Source organism: Pongo abelii, chromosome 17 (assembly GCF_028885655.2).
Source record: "Pongo abelii isolate AG06213 chromosome 17, NHGRI_mPonAbe1-v2.0_pri, whole genome shotgun sequence".
NCBI classification, from domain to species: Eukaryota; Metazoa; Chordata; class Mammalia; order Primates; family Hominidae; genus Pongo; species Pongo abelii.
The window spans coordinates 64,581,374-64,602,911 of NC_072002.2; the positions used below are offsets into that span (position 1 = coordinate 64,581,374).

The following is a 21,538-nucleotide window of genomic DNA, read 5'->3' on the forward strand; positions in this document are numbered from 1 at the left end:
ATCCAAATGAAGAATATACAGTTGTTCATTATTCTTTTTCTTTTTTTTTTTTTTGAGACAGAGTCTTGCTTTGTTGCCCAGGCTGGAGTGCAGTGGCATGATCTCCGCTTACTGCAACCTCTGCCTCCCAGGTTCAAGTGATTTTCCTGCCTCAGCCTCCCGATTATCTGGGATTACAGGCGCTTGCCACCGTGCCCAGCTAATTTTTGTATTTTTAGTAGAGACAGGGTTTCGCCATGTTGGCCAGGCTGGTCTCAAACTCCTGACCTCAGGTGATCTGCCCACCTCGGCCTCCCAAAGTGCTGGCATTAGAGGCGTGAGCCACTGCACCTGGCCCATTATTCTTTTTCTAAGTGGGGAGTCTTGCTTGCTATGTTGCCAGGGCTGGCCTCAAACTCCTGGGCTTAAGGGATCCTCCTGTCCCAGCTTCCTGAGTAGCTTGGGACTACAGGCGTGTACCACATTCTTCTATTTTTGCAACTTTTCTGTAGGTTTTAACTCTTTCAAAATAGAAGTTGGGAGAAAAAATGTCCTTCACGTAAGCTACAAAATTGCTTGAAACAAGTTATTTTTGAAAATATTTGGTCCTGTTGAAGTTTACATCATGTTTAAGCAGGTATGTATTCTTGTAATTTTAATATGTATATTAAAATTGTTATAATTTTTGTCTAGATGTGGAGTCTTTCATGAGATGTAAAGTTATTGTTCTATTTTTAGACATTTAACTCTCAGTATTTTTAGAAATGCAATATTATCATTTCTATACTTATTTTCCTATGCTTAAATACAGTTTCTCCTGCTTTCCTATAACACTAAAAATTGATGGTGGCTTAAGCAGCAGTGGCTTTAGAAGTTTCAGTAATGGAAACTGGGGAAAGCTGACGAAGTCAGTAGGGCCTAGGACAACTTTTAAAAATGAGTATATGAATCTGAATGAGTGAGATAAGTGAATTTGCTGATCTTGAGTAGTTTGGAACGTTATGTGTGTGCTCACTGTTAATCTAATTGCTTTGGAAATAACTTCAATTTTTGTTAATTAGAAGGCAAATGTTGAATGTGGTTTTATTCTTACAACAAATACTAACTCTTCAGAAAGTTCAAGTTGCCAAGCAAGAACATCAGATGAATGAAATTGTTCGCAGTGGCAAATCTGTACCGGCCTGCAGCAACTCACTTCTTGCCTCCTCAAAGGAAAGAAGCATAAGGCAGAGTGAGAGACCAAGGCAAGTTTTTGAGCAGGAGTGAGAGTTTATTAAGAAGTATTAGAGCAGGAATAAAAGTAAGTAAAGTACACTTGGAAGAGGGCCAAGTGGGCAACTTGAGAGATTCAGCTGTGCCACCTGACCCTTGATTTGGGGATTGATACATTGGTACGGTTCTAGGCCTTGCATTACTTCTTCCGATTTTTCCCTTGGGGTGGGCTGTCGGCATGCTCAGTGGCCTGCCAGCACTTGGGAGGGGCGGCATGTGCAGTGTGTTTACTGAAGTTGTGCACATACTCACTGGAGACATTCTTCTCTTACCAGTCTTGTTCCTAGAGGAAGCTCATATACCAGTTAAACTCCACCATTTTGCCTCTTAGTGAGCATGTTTGAGCCCACTCTCCCAAAATCTTATCCACGAGCTGCTGATCACCAGATTCTAGTATTTTCCATCTATTGGGAGAATGCCTTGCCCTGACACCAGTTGAGACCAATGATTATTTTAGATAGTTTAACAACTTGCCTGACCATCACCTGATAGTTGCTTGACATTCCTGGGCGGGGTGGGGGAGGTTTTCTCCTGCCCTACTCAAGTCTGCCTAGCTACCTATTCTAAGGGAATGTAGACAGGAAGTAATAAAGACACCAATACGCCAAACTCCCTCATGTTAAGTTTACCGTAAGTCTTGATGTGTTCCCAGTAACCCTAAGGCACTGTCTCAAACTTAAGATAGATATTTGTTTTTCTTTTTTCTCTACTTGTCTGAAAGTTATTTGCAGCGTCTATATCTTTGGCTCAACTTTCATTTAGTAGCATAACCTTAGGCAAATCTTCCTTGGATCTAAGTTTACTCTGCAAAATACTAATGTTGGTAGAAGGAGACAATGCTGTTGTTGCCTTCCAGCCAGAAACCTCCAGAAACACACCTGTAGTTGAACAAGTTGGGTTTACTGTTCTTTGGAAGAAGGGAGATTGCACATCATGGGTGTGCCTTTGGGAACTGCAGCACATCTCAGTAAAAGGGTGGTAGGATTTGGGGTTTGGTTAGGTGATTTGGGGAGGATCCAAGGAAGTACGGGTTCACTCTGGATTGGGTACTGTCAGGAAATAGGGACAAGTCTTTGGGTATCAGTACTATTCAGGGTTCTCCAGAGGGACAGAACTAATAGGACATATGTATATATGGAAGGGAGTTTAAGTCCAGGCGTGGTGGCTCACACCTGTAATCCCAGCACTTTGTGAGGCGAAGGCGGGCGGATCATGAGGTCAAGAGATCGAGACCAGCCTGGCCAACATGGTGAAACCCCACCTCTACTAAAAATACAAAAATTAGCTGGGCGTGGTGGCATGCATCTGTACCTACTTGGGAGGCTGAGGCAGGAGAATCACTTGAACCCAGGAGGCAGTGGTTGCAGTGAGCCAAGATTGTGCCACTGCACTCTAGCCTGGTGACAGAGCAAGACTCTGTGACCCCGTCTCAAAAAAAAAAAAAAAAAGCGGAAGGAAGGGAGGGGAGGGAGGGAGTTTATTAAGGAGAATTGACTCACAGGATCACAAGGTGAAGTCCCACAATAGACCATCAGCAGGCTCAGCCAAGAATGGCTCAGTCTGGGTCCAAAAGCCTCAAAGTAGGGAAGCCAACAGTGCAGTCTTCAGTCTGGGGCCAAAGGGCGCCTGAGAGCTCCTGGCAAGCCATTGGTGTAAGTCCAGGGGTCCAAAGGCTGAAGAACCTGGAGTCTGATGTCCAAGGGCAGGAGGAATGGAAGGAGGTATCCAGCACAGGAGAAAGATGAAAGCCAGAAGACTCAGCAAGCCAGCTTATCCCACCTTCTTCCACCCACTTTGTTCTAGCTGCACTGGCAGCCGATTGCATGGTGCCCACCCACACTGAGGGTGGCTCTTCCTCTCCCAGTCCACCGACTCAAATGTTAATTTCCTCTGGCAACAACCTCACAGACCCACTCAGGAACAATACTTTACCAGCTATCTAGGCATCCTTCAATCAAGTTGACAACTAATATTAACCGTCACAGTATCATCTTATCCTGAAGGAGGGCCAATTAGAGCTACGCTCAAGCTGCACCTGGGAAAGCAGCTACAGTCCCTCATATTACCTGGGACAGGGCATATTTGGTGTTACATGGTTTACACAGTGATCTTGTTTTTGTGCCTGGGCAAAATTACAGTCTTGTTTCATATCACTTTAGTGTAGTCACAGAGTGACCACGTCTGATATTGGTGTTTTATAAGGTGGTTCATTGCAAAAGAACAACACAGCCCAGCATAGAGGACCAGGCCAGCTTCTAGCATGACCCAGGCCTAGCTCTGAGTTTCAGATCAGTTCCTGGAAGTCAGTCTGCTTTTCTCTTTCTGAACTGTAGTGTATCTTGTATGAAATTTGCTGCTTTTCAAATGTGGTTTTCCTGTTGAGGCTTTGAAGCTAGGCCTAAACCTCTTTGAGAATGAGCTGAAGGCTTTCCTCAAGTGAGGGTATTGTTTGGCCAGCCACTCAAAAAGTGAATCCATCTTTAGACTGGAAGGTGGGTTCAAAAGTCAACTTTTCACTGCATAGTATACAGCAGGTCCCTACATAACATTGTTTCATTCATCGTCATTTTTTGACATAATGTTGGTGAGAAAAAAAAGAATTGCTTCCTGGCCAGGGCCACTGTGTTTGTGGAGTTTGCAGGTTCTCCCTGTTACAGTGGGTAGCTAGTCAGGCATGAGCAGGGCAGGAGAGAGCTCCCCCCTCCACACACACACCAGGAGCATCTTGTGACTGTCCAGTGATGGTCAAGGCAGTTGTTAACTGTCTTTCTAAAGTAGTCACTGGTCGCAGCCAGCATCAGAGAAAGGCAGTCTCCCGATACAAAACACGTGAAACTGGTGATCAGCCACTTCCTGACAAGATCTGAGGAGTTGAGAGAAGTAACACAAGACCGCAGAAGTAGGCCAACGTATAAAACCCCAAGTCAAGAGGTTAAGCCACGCTCTTGACTCTTTCAAGAGGTTAAGCCACGCTCTTGACTCTTTCAAGTCACCCACTTGGCCCTCTTCCAAGTGTACTTTCCTGCCTTTCCACTGCTATTCTAAAACTTGCCTTGGTCTCTCCTTCTGCTGTACAGCCCTCAAATTCTTTCTTCGGAGGTGGCAAGAATTGAGGCTGCAGCCTCATTCATACAGACATGGATACGTTCCACTGGTGAGATCCCCATGACTGTTTTCTTTGGATTCTCGTTTCCTCCCATGTCCTAAAGCTGTGTACATGAGGTGAATGGATGTGTCTAAGTAATCCCAGTCTGAGCGTGGGTGGGTTTGTGAGCACACCCAGTGACAGGATGGGGTCCTGTCCAGGCCTGGTGCCTGCCTGGCACCCTGAGCTGCCAGGAGAGGTGGGCCCTCAGTGACTCTTAAATGGAATAAGTGGGCAACTTTCTCATTTGTTTTTATTAATCTTTCTTAAATGTATGTATAGCTTTCATTTCAGTGTTTAATTCTAGAAGTGTTTTGGTCTTTATTTAGAAGTTTGTTGATGTTTGGCCGGGCATGGTGGCTCATACCTCTAATCCCAGCACTTTGGGAGGCTGAGGCAGGCGGATCACTGGGGGCTAGGAGTTTGAGATCAGCCCAGACAGCATAGTGAAACCCCATCTCTATAAAAATACAAAAAAATTAGCCAGGCATGGTGGCGGACGCCTGTAATCCCAGCTACTCAGGAGGCTGAGGAGGAAGAATCACTTAAACCCAGGAGGCGGAGGTTGCAGTGAGCTGAGATCTTGCCATTGCCCTCCAGCCTGAGCAACAGAGCAAGACTCCCATCTCAAAAAAAAAAAAAAATTTGGTGGTGTTTGTATGATCATAAATATGCTGTAGGAACTGTTTATATCAACTAGCTTATGTTAAAATTGGTGTCATTATGTCATTTTGTTTATACTCGTGGTTTCCTAGAACTTATCAGTGACATTGAGGACTAATTATACTGTGACCATTTTTCTGGATCATGAAATATTTCAATAGTGGTCTCTAATGATGGGTGCTTAAGGGCACCATCCCTGGGGATGTCTTCTTGTATATTTTTAGGTGGGTCAGGTTAACAATGGGTGTGGAAGGGCACCATCTCTGGAGATGTCTTATTCCATAAATTTGGGTGTAAATTTTTTTAAAGATTTCCAGGTGATTTTGATGTGTGCTCCTAGTTAAGAAAAAATGTATCAGTATTTCCATATAGATGCTCAGTTTCTGGGCTATTCTGTTCCACTAGTCAATTTTTCCATGTCCAGGGCCGGGCGCAGTGGCTCACGCCTATAATCCCAGCACTTTGGGAGGCTGAGGCGGGAGGATTACCTGAGGTTGGGAGTTTGAGACCAGCCTGACCAACGTGGAGAAACCTTGTCTCTACTAAAAATACAAAATTAGCTGGGCGTGGTGGCACATGCCTGTAATCCCAGCTACTAGGGAGGCTGAGGCAGGAGAATCACTTGAACCTGAGAGGCGGAGGTTGCGGTGAGCTGAGACCGTGCCATTGCACTCCAGCCTGGGCAACAAAAGCGAAACTCTGTCACAAAAAAAAAAAAAAAAAAAAAAATTTCCATGTCTGTCATCCTCACACATCTTAATTACTGAAATTTTTAAGTCTCAATGCCTGCTAAGGAAAGCTTCCCACTTTCTCAAGGAGGGTCTTCCTTATCCATGGGCCTTTGCTCTTCCATATAAATCTTATAATAAGCTTGTCAGTTTTCACATAGAAACAGTCGAAATTTTGATTTTTATCTATAGATCAACTTGGGGACAACTGACAAACTTTTAGTGGTATGGAGTCCTTGAATTCTTGTACCTAATTATTTCTCCATTTTAATGTTGTCATTGTTTTTCACTTATATTTTACAGATTCCTCCGTACAGATCTTATGACTATTTTCCCACTGATTTTTCATGCCATCTCTACCGTATGCTATGTTATACATAGGATTGGGCCTATCCTTGCACTCCCTATTCTGTTTCATTGATCTACTTGTTTTTGCCTATGCCAAAACTGCCTTTAATTCCATAGCTTTAAAGTAATTGCTCAATAAGCCTTGTTATCTGAGCGTTTCTCCCTGCCCCCAACTTTTGGACTGTAAGATGCTGACCTCTGGTTTAAATGATCATGACACGTATTAGAATATAGGCCCCCATAATGAAGCTTCTCAAGAGATCATTACAAAGAAACTTTGTCAACCTGTAGCTGCAGAGTTTTAAATTTCATTTAGATTTGGCACACTTTATTCAAAAGTATTTATTTCCACAAATTTTTATCCACAGCTAAATATTACAGTGACTATTACAAGCATTTTTCTATAAACAAAGGTGTAGTTTACAGATTTGTGCAAAGTGGAAAAATATTTTCATCAGTAGTCTTTCTTCCATGGTGTTAGATTCACCCCTGAATATGATCTGAACTCTTTCAGAGAGGCAGTCCTTCATCTAAACGTCAGTTGGTGGCAAAATGTTATATTCAAATCTGGATTATTCTGATACAGTGTCACTTTAGAAAGTAGCTTAGTTTCATTTCTGATTGATCCCCTTTGTTAGAATTAGAAATTTTTTGAAAAACAATCTTTTGTATCTAATGACCTTTATAATAAAAAAAACCCTGTCCTGTGTTTGCCATTGGCATTAACCTCTGTCTACACCCTCTGATTCTCTAATTATGGCACCAGTGGGTATAAAAAGTGAATTATGGTTATTTGGCTCATGCAGCAAATTAACTGGAGAAACTGACCACAAATATTCTGTGAAGAACTACAAGGTCTTGCCCCATGCTGTCCCATTTTAGTGACCATTTAGTTATGTAGGCATTATACAAATGCCTCAATTTAGGACACCCTTGCTGTCTTAGTAGGTCAAGTGTATGAAAATTTACTTTATGCAGAATAAATGAATTCTAATTTACTGGTTACTGGAATCTTAATATATGAAAGCTCTAAGTAAATATTTGATGAATTGATGGTAGCAGTGTTGATTTTTAATTGTTCCAAGCTCCTAGTTTTGTTTTGTTTTTACAAAAGCCTTAAAATTTAGTACTAGGGAAATCAAAGGAAGCAACTCCCAGTGACATGCTTCATGGAAAGGGGAAAAACATCTACCTTTGGGTCTAATCTGCCTCCCAGGCGAGCCTACAGGTACTGGAACTCTAACTGCTTACTATGAGGGCACAGAGAAAATGCATGTATGTAATATGCTTGTCAGCTTCAGCAACAACTCGTGTACATACACATTTACTATAAGTAAACAGGTCCCGTATAATACTTAAAACACAAGTTTTTGATCTATAAATATTTGATTCTTAATATTTAAAATGCTTCTAATGTTTTAAAAGACAAAACTCCCCTGTGATATCACCTTGAACATTAAAATTATTCCCACAGCAACACTTATTTCAGAGAAACAATTGATAAGTCAGTTATCTTAGTAACCACTAAAGGCACCTGGTGAAAAAAATGTCAACTAAATTTTAAATATTAAAAAATTAGAGACATTTAATGCAGAGTTCAAACCTGAATTGTTAAAGAGTCATTACTGATTTCATGACACTGATAAATGTTGGAATTGAAATGATTTTTTAAAATGCAGAGAAAATGCTAACAAAAGATTATATAGTTCCCCTAAAGATGCTTCTTCTAGCCTCCAAGTATTAAATAAGACAGATCTAAATATTAACTACATATAAAGTATATATTTGTTAGTCATCTATAAGTTTTAAGTACAATTCCAGGATACACCTTTATCTTTTGGAAGAGAAGAACTAAATCTGTCATTTCTTAGGCTAAATGGTCTATTCATAAGGTCCTTCCCTCCCCATTTATTCTAATTGCCAAGCTTTTATTCAGTAAGCTCTTGGCACCTAGTGATTAACCAGTGACAGCAGAGAGTAGTGACCAAGAGAGTGGAGAGAATGATGGTATAAGACAGTATATAAGGATGGTAAGCCACTGTGTTTGTGGAACCATTGCATGTCAAAACTCCTTAACACTCTAACAAGGCATTTTTGGTCTTTTAAGGACAGTCCTTACATAAGAGACTCACTTTCAAACTAAAGTGCATTAAAAAACAAATTATACTTCACAAACAACTTTAAAGAGGTAGCCACAAACCCAGTTGTTTTAGATTGGCCTTCTAAATGAAGTCAGCACATGGATCCATGGGTAAGTGTCATGGACGTCAGTGATTATGTAACTGTAACTGAAAGAAAAAGGCACAGTTCTGCAGATGCCCAAGAGAAGCCAGCATGTTTAATGTGGATGTAGAGGGGATAATGCCCATGACAACTGATCGGAACACAATGTCAGCAGCCTTAACCCAGGCTAAGACTGGGCTAAGCCCCAGGAGACGCTGAGAACAACTGAGGAAGCTGTGCTCTAAGGGCACAGTGCAGAAGGTAGCGTGGAGTGTGCTGTGTTACCAAGAGCCTTTTAAGTTGAGCGGTTGAGTAAAAGAGGGTGGAGGCAGGCTGTTCTACTTCCAAGTCATGGATAAATCTTATTTTCTCAATGTAATACAGAGGCTGTTCTATGATTTGCAAATACCATTTTTTTCTTATGGGAACAGCATACTGCTATAAAGAAATAGGGAAAAGACAATAAAAAAAAAGTGTGGAAAGAATATAGGTTTCCAATTGAATGCTTGCTTTTGAAGAATCCAAAAACAAGTTAAAAAAAATTCTAAGAGCAGCAAACATCTAAGCCTGTTATATTACTGAATTACTTTTTTTAAATCCTTATTTTGTAGGAGAGATATTTACAATTTTTTGTGTGCTAAATTTGAAAAACGTTGAAAATAACCTGAAAAGGGAAAGTTGACCTAAGCCATTTTATCCTCTTAAAAAAAAAAAAACCCAAACTTTTGTATAATATCCCTGAACTGATTATTTTTGAAGGTTTTTCAGATGATCTGATGTGTGAACTTTAGTTTGTTTTACTATTTGGTTTCTGGAACAGTAGAGCATTATGTGATGCTCTTACTGGAAGCTTAATGGTATTAAGAGATTAAAAGCTTTCACATTGACTTGTTTGGTTTTTACATCTATAAATAAAACAAGTTTGTTATCCTTTTCTAAGATTTAGCTTATATACATTTTTGTGAAAGTTTTGTGGGACTTGGAAAGTGTATGGACTAGCATCAGAAACAAAATATTTTTCCATCTTTCTCACTTGGAGTTTGGGATAGCAGCATTTTAATAATCTCTTCCATTAAACCAAGATAACACAAAAGCGTTTGAGCACACTGAGGACTGGCACTTCTAATTTTGCTTCAGAAACCAGTACTCAAAATGTCTGGTCTGGAGGTCAGTTACACCATTGTCTTTGTATAATCAGCCATTAAAAAATATTTTGGGAATATTTCTCAGAAGTCTCATCCCCATATTTTTGTTCTTAAAACATCTCACCACAAACTCAACCACACCTATGGTTTGCAAACTTTGGGAAATGTCAGTATATGCCATTATCATGGTTATTAGTACCATTGTTTGTTAAAGCCCTTTGAAGGCAATTTATGTGACTTATATATATTTGGTATTTTAATTTGGACATTCTCCAGTTATATGCAAAGATCAAAACTAGGCAGCTTCATTTTATAGAATTGGCACCTTTTATATGTCTATGGGGACTGCTTGGTGTCTATAAATTATGTATATGTGTTGGACTGAAATTAAACTTAAAATCTTCCATATTTCAAGTGTTTTTATTCTGAGCAGTAGGTACAAAAAATAATGACATAGTTGTGTCTAATTCTGTATAGTTCAGCACCCTCCACAGGCTGTCAATCTCTGATTTGATCTACTTTTACCAGATTTAACAGATCCTTGAATTTACTTTACTGTACATACTTCCTTCTTGCTCACATTGGGAATCAAACTAATGCTGGAAACATGCATCTTCAGACTTCATTGAGGAATTCCAGATTGAGACATGCTGGGATGTGGATTGAGTCCATGGTTAGAGAAGATGGATTAAATGGAAACAAAACAGGAAACATGTGCTTGGCATCTAATAGCAGTTGCTGAGGGTCATTCCGCTCTTGTAGTTGTGCCTATGGGGAAGAATAAGACCATGTAAAGTTTGAGTACCCCTAAAAATAGCCAGTTTAAGTGAATTCACGAAAGTCAGTTGGCATATATCATGGAAAGATTTCTAAGACAGTTAGGTAGAACTTCAGGACTAGGAGAATGTGATATCCTCACCCTTGAGGTATTTAGTGGGGAGAGAAGCCCTGACTTAAGCTTCTTGGAGATCAGAGGGCTGTAAGCACTCTCCCAATTCTAGCATTCTTTAAAAAATTTTCTAAGGGAGAATATAAAATACATCTCAGGTGCAAACCATATGGAGAGGCACTATAGTGAAGTGGCCAAGGGCACAGGTTTTTTTTTAGGTAGACAGCTGAGCTCTAATCCTGGCACCACCCTGGGCAAATTCCTGATTTTTTTTTTATGCCTCAGTTTCTTTACCTGTAGAATGGGAGAAGAGTACATCACATAAAATGGCAGAGTAGGAAGCCCTAGGGATTGGTCCCTCCACTGAAGCTACCTTGAACTAGAAACAGTGATTGTCAACTATAACTCTGGAACTTGATTGGACATTTATAACAATCGGGAGACTGATTGGTAAAGGGAGAGGCTGCTGATCTTTGCTAAGGGAACTGTGTGTGTGACCCAGCTACTATCCCCCCCTCTTCAGCTCCCCTGAAGCTATGGGGATAGCAGCTCACATTCCTGGAGTAGCTAGCTGGCCAGGTCAGGCAGTGGGACCTTGTCCTCCAAAAATTTGGGGTTGTGCACTTTGATCTGGTGGGTCCCAGCAGATGCCTGTCTTGGTTTAGACATTCCTTGGGATGCAATGGCTTCCACTAGTGGCATCAACTGGAAAATTTAAAGGCACAGAGCCCCTCCCTGCTTCCTATTTGAAGCCAGAAATTTTAGGAAAAGTACAAAAACTGAAATGAAAAATTCACTAGAGAAGTTTAACAGCAGACTTGAGCAGGCAGAAGAAAATCAGTGAATTTGAAGATAAAGCAATTGAAATGATCCAGTCTGAGAAGAAAATAAAAATAATGAGGTAAAAACAAACAGAGCCTAACAGACCTATTGGACACCATCAAGTATACCAACATACACATTACAGGAGTACCAGAAGGAAAAGAGCAAGAAGGGGGCAACAAAATATTTGAAGAAATAATGCCTGAAACTTCCCAAATCTGATGAAAGACATGTATGTAATCATCCAAAAAGTTCAATGAACTCCAAGCAGGATAAAGGCAAAGAGATTCACAGTGAAACACATTATACTAAATTGTCAAAACCCTAAGACAAAGAGGGAGTCTTGAAGGCAGTGAGAAAGAAGTGACTTGTCACATACAGTCATCCCTCAGTATCCATGGGGGATTGGTTCCAGGAATTCCCACAGATACCCAGATCCATGGACATGCAAGTACTGCTGTCAGCCCTGTAGAACCCATAGACAGAAAAAGTTGTCCCTCCATAGCTACAGGTTCTGCATCCTGTGAATACTAAATTTTGAATCTGTGGTTGACTGAATCTGCAGATATGAAACCTGTGGATATGGAGGGCTGACTGTATAAGGTATCCTCAAATAAGATTAACAGCTGTTTTTTCATCAGAAACCATGGAGGCTAGGAGGCAGTGGGATGACACAGTTCAAATCCTGAAAGGAAAAAATCATGTCTGCTAAGAATTCTAAATCTGGCAAAACTACCCTTCAAGAATGAAGGAGAAATTAAGTCATTTCCAGAGACAAAGAAGGACATTATATTTTAATAAAAGGTTCAACTCATCAAGAAGATATAATAAACATCTGCACCTAGCAACAGAACCCCAAAATATTTGAAGGGAGAATTGACAGACTTTAAGGGAGAATAGTTCTACAGTAATGGTTGGACATTTCAATACCCCATTTTTAATCATGGATAGAACCAGATAGAAGATCAAAAGGAAAATAGAGGCCATGAACAACACTATAAACCAATTAGTCCTAACAAACACATATGGAACACCCCACTTAGCAGCATACACATTCTTCTCAATGCATATGGAACAGTCTCCAATATTCAAACAAGTCTGAATACATTAAAAATATTAAAGCCATATGAAATATTTTTTCTGATTAGGATGGAATGAAACTATAAATCAATAAATGAAAGCTGCAAAATCCACAAATATATGGAAAATAATAAGTTCTTAAATAGCCAGTGGGCTAAAGAAATCACAGGGGGAATTAGATAATAAAAATATAATAAACCAAAGCTTATGGGATGGGATGAACATAGTGCTAGAAAGTTTGTAGCTGTAAATGTCTACATTAAAAAAAAAAATCTCAAATCAATAACCTAACTGTATACCTTAAGGAATCAGAAAAAGAGCAAACTAAACCTAACCCTAGAAGAAATGAAATAACACAGATGGAAAAAATAGAGAATAGAACAATACCCAAAACAAATGAAATCAAAGTTGGTTCAAAAAATTGACAAATCTTTTTTATTTTTTATTTATTTATTTATTTTTTAAGATGACGTCTTGCTCTGTTGCCCAGGCTGGAGTGCAGTGGTGTGATCTCTGCTCACTGCAATCTCCGCCTCCCGGGTTCAAGTGATTCTCCTGCCTCAACCCCCCGAGTAGCTGGGATTACAGGTGTGCAGGAAGACTAAAATGAGAAATTAGCAAATCAGAAATGAAAGTGAGGACATTACTGCCAATTTTACAGAAATAAAAAGGATTATAAGCGAATACTATGAAAAATTTAACACCAACAAATTGAATAAACTAGATGAAATGGACAAAATCCCAGGAACACACAAACTACCAAAACTGATTTAAGAAGAAATAGAAAATCTGAATAGACCTATAACAAGTAAGGATATTGAATTAGTAATTAAATATTTCCCAACAAAGGAAAGCCCAAGATGGGCTTCACTAGTGAAGACTATCAAACATTTAAAGAAGAATTAACACCAGTTCTCAAACTCTTCCTAAAAATCAAAGAGGAAGGCACACTTTAACTCATTGAGGCCAGGATAACCCTAATATCAAAGCCAGATAAAGACACTGTAAGAAAACAAAACTATATTCATCCCTTATCAATACAGATGTAAAAGCCCTCAACAAAATACTAGCAAATTGAATTCAGTAAAAGGTTAAAAGGATTATACACCATGACCAAGCAGGATTTACCTTCAGAAAGCAAGGTTAGTTCAACATAAAAATCAATCAATGTAATATACCACATTAACAGAATGAAGAGGAAAAAACCCACATCATCTCAATTGGTGGAGAAAAAGCATTTGCCAAAATCCAACTTTAAGATAAAAAGATAAATCCCTCCATGATAAAGACCATATGTAAAAACCCCACATTTAACATCACAAACATCACACTCAAAAAGTTTTTCCTCTAAGATCAAGAATAAGATAAGGATGCCTGTTCTTACCACTTCTATTCAGTATAGTTCTAGCCAGGGCAATTATACAAGAAAAGAGATAAGAGGCAGCCAATTTAAAATGATCCTCTTGCAGACAACATATCTTACATGTAGAAAAACCAAAATAATCCACACACACACACAAATATTGCTAGAGCTAATAAATGAATTCAGCAAAGTACATAATAAAAAACCAACACATAAAAATCAGTTGTATTTCTATTCACTAGTAATGAATAATCAGAAAGAAAAACAATTCCATTTACAATAACATCAAAAAGAATAAAATACTTAGGAATAAATCTAGCCAAGAAGGTGCAAGACTTCTGAAAAAGTCAAGACCTAAACAAATGGAAAGACACCCCATGTTCATGTACTAGAAGACTTAAGATGACAATACTACATAAAGCAATATACAGATTCAATGCAATCCCTATCAAAAATCCCAATGATGTTTTTTGCAGAAATCTAAAAAAATCCTAAAATTCATATTGAACTTCAAGGGATCTTGACTAGCCAAAGCAATCCTGAAAAATAACAAAATTAGCCGGGTGCAATGGCTCATGCCTGCAATCCCAGCACTTTGGGAAGCTGAGGTGGGCAGATCACCTGAGGTTGGGAGTTTGAGACCAACCTGGCAAACATGGTGAAGCCCCATCTCTACTAAAAATGCAAAAACTATCCAGGCATGGTGGTGCATGCCTATAATCCCAGCTACTTGGGAGGCTGAGGCAGGAGAATTGCTTGAACCTGGGAGGCAGAGGTTGCAGTGAGCCAAGATTGCACTACTGCACTCCATGGGTGATAGAGTGAGACAGAGTCTCACTCAAAAAAAAAAAAAAAAAAAAAAAAAAGGAAAACCAAAATTGGAAGACTCACACTTCCCATTTGAAAACTTTTTACAAAGCTATGGGAATCAAAACAGTATGGCACTGGTATATGGACAGACATATAGACCAATAGAATATAAGGGCCCAGAAAAAAAAAAACCTTCATATTTCTGGTCAATTGATTTTTGACAAGGGTGCCAAGTCCATTCAGTGAGGGAAAGGGCAGTGTCTTTGACAAATGGTGCTGAGAAAACTGGATATCCACATACAGAAGAATGAAGTGGGACATTCACCTTATACCATATACAAAAATTAACTCAGAATGGATCAAAAACTTAAAGGGAGCTAAATCTGCAAAACTCTTAGAAAACATAGGGGGAAGTATTTATGGTTCTTAAAAATGACATCAAGAGCATAGGAAACAAAAAAATATACATAGATTGGACATCCTCAAAATTTAAAACTCCTGCATCAAAGGACACTATCAAGAAAGTGAAAAGACAACCCACAGAATGGGAGAAAATACTTGCAAATCATATCTGATAAGGATTTAATATCCAGATTATACAAATAACTCCTACAACTCAATACCAAAAAGACAATAATCTAATTTAAAAATGAATTAAAGACTGGAATAGATATTTCTCCAGAGAAGATACACACATGGCCAATAGGCGCATGAAAAGATGCTAGTCATCAGAGAGATACAAATCCAAACCACAATGAGATGCCACTTCACACCCATTAAGATGGCTATAATTTTAAAAAGCTGGAAAATCACAAGTGTTGGTGAGGATGTGGGGAAACTGGAACTCTCACGCATTGCTGGTGGGAATGTAAAATGGTATAGCTGCTGTGGAAAAGTTTGAGGTTCCTCAAAAAGTTAAATATAGAGTTACCATATGACCCAGTAATTCTGCCTCTAAATATATGCCCCAAAGAACTGAAAAATGGATCTCAGCTACTTGTGCAACAATGTTCATAGCGGCATGATTCCCAATAGCCAAAAGGTAGAAACAGTGCAGTTTCCATCAACCAATGAATAGACAGAGTGGGATATATAAAGGGAATATTAGTCACTAAAAAAATGAAGTTCTTATGCATGCTACAATATGGATGACCTTTGAGAACCTAAGTGAAATAAGCCAGACCCAAAAGAATATTGTATGAGTCAACTTACATGTGATATCTAGAATTTACATATAGAAGCCTACCCAGGGTTGAAGGGAAGGGAGAATATTATTTGCCCAAATGGATAGTGTTTCTGTTTAGGATGATGAAAGAATTTTGGAAATAGTGGTGATGGTTATGTAATATTGTGAATATACTTAATGCCACTGAACTATACACTTAAAAATGGTTAAAATAGAACACACATACCCCAAAACCAAGGGATGGGGAAGAGGACCCTTCTGATAAGGTTGTGAGGATTTAAAGAGTTAACAGGTGTAAAGAACACAGAGTACCATCACTGGCACATAGTAAGTGCTGTATTTGCTGTTATCAGTTTTATAATATGCTCCTTTGTTCCTCCTGCCTGTGCATTAACCATTGACCTCTGAACCATGAACTGCTGGTAGAAGTTGTACTTTTACAAAAGTCAATAGGGTTAACTGTGGGAGTATTGCCAAAAAGGAAAATCAATATATCCTGATTTTGTGAAAACACAATTTATTTTTCTTAAACCTCAAAACAGGCCATGGTCAGTAAATACACAGCAGCATTTGAAAAATGCTGGGAAATAGGTTTACAGAATGAAGTCAGTTGGAGCATGGCATTGTAAGATGGCTCTATAGTGGCAGGGGAACCTAGAATTGCCCACATTTTCATCCATTACCTGAATTATGAATAGAAAGCATGACTTAAATTTCCAGTACCCGTGTGTTTGGCATCTTGAAAGATGGGCCAAAATTTTAAAGTAATTTTAATCGTTTGAAATAATGGGAGAGAAGCTTAAAGGAGAGAAAGGTATTTAGGGAGGAATAAGCAACTAGCCTCGCTAATTCAAGATACTCAATGATGGCTCTGGTGTGGCCTGGCAGAATGATTCTCTGGGATTGTTGACAGCTCACACACAGCCCACTCTGAGGTTTGCTGCGTTTATTATCATGAACCTATCACATGGCATATGTATGTAAAATGTGAAATGGCAGGAGGCTCTGGGAAAAAAAGTCATCTTTGTAGCACTTAAGGGCCCTTGTGTTTCTCCACATTAGTTAGATGTGACAGTAGACTTCACTACCTAAAGGGTTTGAAGAAATTTTAGAGAGTATAAAAATGGGAAAAGAAAGTGAAATATTACCTATATTATCACAATTCAACAGCAAAAGACATGTATACATTTAATCAATTAAAATATACAAGATGGTCATTTCACAGAAATCCTCCTGTGAATGCTTTGGTGAGTTTAACAACTTCAAATTTACATTTTTAAAGGTCAGTACAAAGCTATAAAAAGCCCAGAGCACCCAAGCAATGGTTTGCTTTAACAAGTAACTTGTCTTTATCACACATGTGAGTTCAAATGTAGGAGGGCGGGACTGATTGTTCAGCATTTCTTCTGAGCATTGTATAAGTAGAAACAGAACATAAAGCTATAGCTCGCGAAAAAAAATCTTTTGCTAGAACTGCGAGACACTGAAATTGATTACTGAGGAAGATTCAGAATCTGACTGTACATACTTTAAGAGAATATTTGGGCTTAACCTCCATTATATTTTTCCTTTGTCCTTGATCCATTAAACCTGCAGTATGATTTGGCATATATTTTTTAACTTGAATTCTCATAAACAGTGGGGTTGCCAATTTATGAGCAGTTATAGTTCTCCCTCTAATGTGTGTCTCAGATATTCAAAACCAAACAAGACTTTCTAAACTTGAACTTTTGTGTAAATTATCAGCCCTCCATAAAAATCCATATAATAGGTCCAGGTTCAGATATCTCAGTGGCTTCTGTCATCAAACTCTTCCCATTCAGCAGCTGACTATGAGCATCCTAACTGGATCCTTTCTGTCAGCGCCACCCACAACCCCATTGTTATATTCATGTTGGTGAGTAGAGACTCACTCTGCCTGCCCCGCTCTGCGGCCTGTGTCTTTAACAATCGACTGTGTTTCTGTCATTGCCCTTAGGAGAACAACTTTTAGTCTGACTAGGCACCGCTTCCCAGACGTTCCCTCTGTTGGCCTCTGTTCTCTACTTAGATGCTGGGCTAAAGTTCATTTAGGTTTTTTTTTTTTGCCATGGCTCTTTTCAAACCCCTTTTTAGCTCTTTTCAGGGCTCTCTGAATCTCTTGAATTGAAACACTGTACAATCTCTTACATTGAAACACTGAATCATTGAAACATTGAATCTCTTACATTGAAACACTGTAAAGAGCTCCAAATAAAATCCCAGGAGTATTCCAAAGGGAACAGGTTCTTGTACAAAGCTCCATGATTCCTCACGTTTCTTCAGTGTCTTTGATAAACCTCCATTTGGTTCCCTTTTTCCTGACTCTCCCTCTGATCACTTCCCCCTGAACCCCTTTTTAATCCTTGTTTCGTGTCAACATCACTTCACTGGCCAACAAGGTCATTTAAAAGTTTGAGGGAGTGCTATGTCTCCCCTGAGGTGCTCCCCACAGGTAATCATGGGAGAAGTGTGGCCTGTTTTCTGAATCACTGCGACATGACTATCATTCCAACACTGTTACAGTTACTATCACATGCAAAGGTTAGGCGCTCACTCAGCCATCACCTTGGGCTCGGCTTGAGGAAGCTCATCTTTAAGTAAAACATTCCCATCATCTTAGGAAACGACAGATTTAAATAACCGTTTTCCCTAATACATTTTCTTTCAAGCATTTTCCTAAAAGCAAATATTGTAAGTCTTTTTTGTTTTTTGAGACAGAGTCTCGCTCTGTCGCCCAGGCAGGAGTGCAGTGGTGCACTCTCGGCTCACTGCAAGCTCCGCCTCCCAGGTTCACGCCATTCTCCTGCCTCAGCCTCCCAAGTAGCTGGGACTACAGGCGCCCACCACCATGCCCGGCTAATTTTTTTTGTATTTTTAGTAGAGACTGGGTTTCACCGTGTTAGCCAGGATGGTCTTGATCTCCTGACCTTGTGATCCACCCGCCTCGGCCTCCCAAAGTGCTGAGATTACAGGAGTGAGCCACCGCACCTGGCCTATATTATAAGTCTTAGACAAAGATTTAAGAGCTCAAATTGTTTTCTTTAAAGAATATTTCTTAGTTCCATTTATGGTTAGGGCTGATATTCTGCTGACATTGTTAATTCCATTTGGTGCTCATAGTTCAGTAACATGCTAGTGGCAAATGAAATAATGCTTAAACTATGTCTATAATCTGAGAGGCAGAGATTATAAAAGTTGAGTTTTCTGTGTGTAAATAGTAAGTTACTCATGGGTGATATGGTTCATGTTTACCTAAGTAGAAAGCCTAGGAATGTAAGGTCTCCTAGCATATATGTAACCAGTATTTTAGTAATAAAGAGAAGCAAGATTAAAACCCAAATTTTTAATTTCCTTTATAGTCTTAGACTGGACTTTATAAAATTACTATTTTAAAACTCACCTGGATTGTTCGTATAAAGGCCACTGTTACCCGTTCTTCAAATTCATTCAGGGGAGTATAAAGGTTTAAAATTTTGACAATCTGTTGGGGTTAAAAACGGAATTTAGCACAGAGCTAAATGAACATGAGACAACTTTTGAACTTTAAACAATATGTGACATTGGTACAAGAGTATGATCCTCTTTAGACAAGGCCCACAACACAGATGGAGCTGGACTGACATTTACACTTGGAGCCTGCATCGCATCCAGTAAACTAGAGCCCACAGCTTTGCCAGGTGGATCTCAGCCCTCTCACCGAATTCATGTCTCCTGTAAACCCACCTGCCCCTCCCCACTATGCTCGTTGGTATACACAATGAGGAGTTCAGAATGTGGTTGCCTGAAATCCTCAGCCTCATATCTACTAGTAATTTAAAGGTTTCTTCTGAAGAGTACTGAAGATCTTACCTTAGATGAGAAAGGTCTTCTTTAATACCTAACTACCCCCTGTCCCCCAACATTGTCTACAAATGAGTATTTGAACAGGAGATACTCTTTTGTCTGCCTACCACTGGTTTGGTGGAAGTAGACTGCCCAAATGCAATGCCAGCTGCATTCTAGAAGGAAACTTATGTTAAGTGAAATGTATTTAAAGAGGAGAAAAATGTTTGAAGACTTTCTGGAAATGTTTACAGAAGGAAGCAGTTTAAGAGTTCGATATTTAATATTTTAATAGTAAGTGGAGGAGGTAAGGAAATGTATTCACTTTGCTATATTAAGATGTGTTTTTCTGTACTGAGTTTGGATTTTGTTATTTATCTTTCAGGGACTGGCAATGTGTCGGCAACTGAATCATGGTTATACATTTTTTAGGGAAAAGGAAAGTAACACTTAAATGCCCCTAAGTTCTTAATGACTTCATTTAAAACAATATAAATGAGTGTGAGTGAAAATATGACCATACTGAAATTAGTTTTAAAGAAAAATTTTTTTCTTACAGTTATAGTAAAGAAAGCAAATATCTGATGCTGCCAATTTCTGAAAATTTGTGGATTTCTATGTAAGAAACATTCCAGAATTCATTATATTTAAAAAAGTTTTTACCTAAACTTGACGTTTTGTGGGTTTGCTACCTTATCTTTTTAAGTGAGTAAGAGGGATAGAGAGTTACTAGAAAACAGTATCCGTGGCATCTTGTTTCATAGACCAAATGGTTTTTGGTTCATCTAGGAATATCCCATCAGCTGCACTTCAAAATTGTATCATTAGGGATATATAAAGGGTGGGAGTGCAACACTAACAAATAACCACTAACGAGAACAGACTTGGAATGGACGCTGGGCTTGCTTGGAATATCATGGTTGACAGAGGTGCAGAGTGACTGTACCTGCTGGGTGCTGAGGGAGGTACACAGGGAGCAGATGGCCTCTGCGTCCTCCTGGGTTTTCTTCTTTAATTGCAGGAGCTGGGCTGCTTGGATCAGAGGTTCCATGGTCTGAACTGCTCCACTCTGGTGAAGGTTTCTTCCCCGAAGCCACTCCTCAAGCTGACTTATATTGTACCTTAGCCATAGGTAGAAAGCAAGTTGTGTTAAGCCGGTCCTCCTAATTCACTGAGAAGGGGACACCTGTTGTGTTTTGCAGGCCAGCTGCAGCTAGTGCCATTATTTATCTCACATGGTTAAAAAGCATGGCAAGTGCCTTGCACTCAGGAACTATTTGTTAAATAAAGAATGAATACATGAATGAGTGGGTACTTAAAATCAAGCAAAGATGAAATACCTGAAGTGTCTACATAAGTTAACAGGGAAAAACAGGCATTAAATATACTGAATTGTAAGTATTTATATTTAACATTCACAAATGTATTTATACTTCTATGTGAGCCTTCATGCCTCTTAACTCATTGAGTTTTCTCTCTGACCTATCTGCTTTGTGTTTAGTCTTTAACTTAGAGTATATCATCATCTTTAAGCTTTGAACTAATTTGTTTACCAAATCAACCATCTCAGTGTTCGATGGATTTCACCAACAGGTAAAAAGGTGATGGATTTGAGTCACACAGACTGATGGAGACAAGGACTGTCAATTAGATTTGGATTTCATTTTTAGAAACAGCAGTCTTGTGTTCTGATTCTAGCTGCAGTCAGTGAGGGCCCAACTCTACCTGTGTTGTTGGGGGGTGCTCCTCTCTTACCTGAGTTGCATGCCTGTGCTCCAAGAGCAGACGTCCTTCCGCAAGAGCAGGTTGTTAAGAGTCACTGCGTTGATCATGTAGAAGAGCTGTTTGAATACCTGCAGGATGATCTCAGGGTCCAAGCCCTGGTCACACATGACTGTATGAAAGGCATTCATCTGGCGGATGATAGCTTCCAGGCAGTATGAGTTATCCCCATCTGCCATGCTGGAGGAGCGCTTCCGGTAGCCGGTGGGCTTCACACCAGATAGACCCTGAATGCTCTCATTTTCCAACATGGCAGAAAC

At 39.4% G+C, this 21,538-nt stretch overlaps 1 protein-coding gene across 2 annotated transcripts in view; it reads right to left on the reverse strand.

The window, feature by feature from the left end:
• Positions 1-6,434: 6,434 nt before the first annotated feature.
• Positions 6,435-21,538, reverse strand: part of MYO5B (myosin VB) — a 370,702-nt gene continuing 355,598 nt past the window's right edge. For both annotated transcript variants that reach the window (XM_024235813.3, XM_054537888.2), the window contains exons 36-39: positions 21,252-21,537; positions 20,443-20,617; positions 19,075-19,155; positions 6,435-10,271 (exon numbers count right to left, since the gene is read on the reverse strand). In XM_024235813.3, the coding sequence (XP_024091581.2) occupies positions 10,119-10,271; positions 19,075-19,155; positions 20,443-20,617; positions 21,252-21,537 (695 nt within the window). In that variant the 3' untranslated portion in view covers positions 6,435-10,118. The remainder of the gene's footprint in view (positions 10,272-19,074; positions 19,156-20,442; positions 20,618-21,251; position 21,538) is intronic.